General features: G+C 43.8%; 1 protein-coding gene across 1 annotated transcript; it reads left to right on the top strand.

The window, feature by feature from the left end:
• Positions 1-1638: 1638 nt before the first annotated feature.
• O0I10_013256 (uncharacterized protein) lies at positions 1639-2536 on the top strand (the record flags this gene model as incomplete). Its single annotated transcript, XM_058493057.1, has 2 exons — positions 1639-2338; positions 2417-2536. Coding segments are annotated over 2 exons (820 nt in total), but the record flags the coding sequence as incomplete, so codon positions are not given.

Here is a 2536-nt window from a genome sequence, read left to right as displayed (position 1 = left end):
GCAGGGCACAATCAACAACGGCTGCCTATAGTCCAGAAATGCACTAGAGTGTTTTGGAATCCCGAAATGCACTAGGGATATCGCGATATGCACGGGTCCCGAAATGCACTACAACAGAAACAGCACGAGAACTAGTAATGGGAGCAGGTGATGATGGACGAAGGCAAGTGTAACGTACTTGTGTAACAACAACTGCCTATCACCATCACCGGCTTAGATGATGCATGTTGGCATTTTCAGATGCAGAGTAAAAGCGTTGGCTCCACGCCTCCTCACAAAAGATCGTTGCTACAAGAAATCAAGATTTGTATGATATATAGCATGAGGATGCATTCATTCTTTATCAAGATCAAGGAGATTATCGTCATGGCTCTGACCCTGAATGAGTGCTATAAAGATCGCTTTTAAAGGGAAAGAAGTGATTATGTTTTATGAGGTTCATGATACTGTACATTAATTAGGAAGATCGAAGAAGGGTAATATGGTAAGTATGTTCGATCATTATACTAGTGTTATGATCCATGAGTGCATTGCCATCATTTGACGGAAGAAAACAGTGATGCTCGTGGTCTAGCACACGTGTACACTCACAGCTGTCTTGATGTTTTTATTGCGTGAGATGTAGGCTCAGGAAGGATCTACATTGGGTTGTGCATGATTCAACATGTATATACACCCCTTCTTTTAAATCCTGAGCGCTGTCTTCTATTAAATGATGAGCCATTTTTATTTCCAAAGATTGAAAGACTATACTACTACAACCAGGGAAACGATAATACAAAGCATCCACCCTAATCACTAATCCATGTGCTCTTACCATATCCATTTTGCCATCACCTAACGTGTATAGATACCCGGATACGTACAAACCAATCTTGATCCTCCTTGAACACGTGTATTGCCATCAGCATCTCTTCCACCCTAAAAGGATCACACCCATGAATCCATACTTCACCGCCGATATGTATGATCGAACAACAGTATTTGGAAGTGAATCGCACCTTAAGAGAATGTCGTGACGTATGACCTGGGTTGATGATGATGACGATGATCAGCAACCTGAAACAAATAAAACCTTTTTGAAGCATGCCAACCTTGTTACCCATCCTATTCAACATACCAATGCTGGTAGCCATGGCAAAGAGTGTATACACATGCATGAAAGAAGCCTTAGTTGAAACCAAGTTTATATGGTGGAGTTGGATACCTTTGGGCTGGCCAAGCTCTACGCGATTAACACGAAGGTCGTGAGCAAGATTAGTGTGGTGACGATTGTTGACGTTTGGTTCTGACTGTAGAGATCTGTCAAAGGTATGCCTTGTTTAGAGTGGTGTAAAAGAGGAAGCCTGAAAGAGTCCAAGCGAGCGGCGACCCACCACAAGTTGTTGTTGCAGAGATGGCGCGTAACCAAGGAGACGAATGTTGGCTGGCACCAATTGTGTTGGAAGATGGGAACCAGCAATGTCGACAAGGAGCAAAAGTAAAGCTTTAGAAAAAGTGGTAAAGTATCGAAAGGGAGCTGTTGTTGCAAAGGAGGAAAATAAAGCCGCTTTGTATGACTGGACGCACTTGAACCAATAGATTTGATGCTTGGGTGGGACAAGACCTCTTCCTTCCTTCCTCCTCAGTCAACCAACAATGGCAGATTCCATTTGGCACGCTTTATGCAACCAACCCACTCAGCCTGTGTCCACTGAAAAATATGCAACGATTGTGGACGATTCAACCACTCAACTCCATGAACCCATTCACTCCATCTTGTCAACTCTGGATCGGCGCGCCATGGCATTGACAAAGCTTGCCAACTTCGAATCAGCTCTTCACGATGCCAAAGCTATGCAACAGCTGTCGCCTTCTTTAGCACTTGGATATGTACGCGAAGCCGACATTTATAGTGAACAAGGAAAACAGCAACAAGCGATTGACGTATGCATCAAGGGACTCGATCTTGTCGATACCAACGATCATGGTTATGCCTCCTTGCAACGAGCCAAAATGGATGCCGAGCAACGCCAGAATAAATGCATCGACTTTATCGGCCAGCTTCCTATGGATATTGTGATCACGACGCTCATTCCCATGTTTATGTACTTACAACGCTGGGAGTCATTGAAGCCAACCCCCTCTATGCATGTATCACATGAATGGCGTAATCGTATCATTCAATCCTTTAATGGGTTACGTATCAGGCTCCATGAGCTCGACGACGTTTCAGGCTACATTCCGCTTGCTCGCCATATCACGACATTGGTGATTTCATCTTTCACTGAAGGAACATGGCTTTGTGATTTATTCCGCAATAATGACCTTTGCTCGTTGAAGGATTTAACCATTGGAAGTGAGTTGATTTCATTCTTTTATGGGCTTTTTTATTCATCGTCATGCCTTCTATAAGTATTTTCGGCTGATTGCGTAGATTACCTGGTTTCATCACTCAAGTCCGTCCGCAACACTTTGACACACCTTGAGATTGTGCAGGGTGGAGATACTGTTGTAGTGCATTTCCGGATTCAGTGCATATCGCGATATGCCCTAG

This window comes from Lichtheimia ornata, assembly GCF_029851405.1.
Source record: "Lichtheimia ornata isolate CBS 291.66 chromosome Unknown scaffold00367, whole genome shotgun sequence".
Lineage (NCBI taxonomy): Eukaryota > Fungi > Mucoromycota > Mucoromycetes > Mucorales > Lichtheimiaceae > Lichtheimia > Lichtheimia ornata.
The sequence above is the reverse complement of the archived record's forward strand: the minus strand, read 5'-3'. Positions and strand labels throughout refer to the sequence as shown.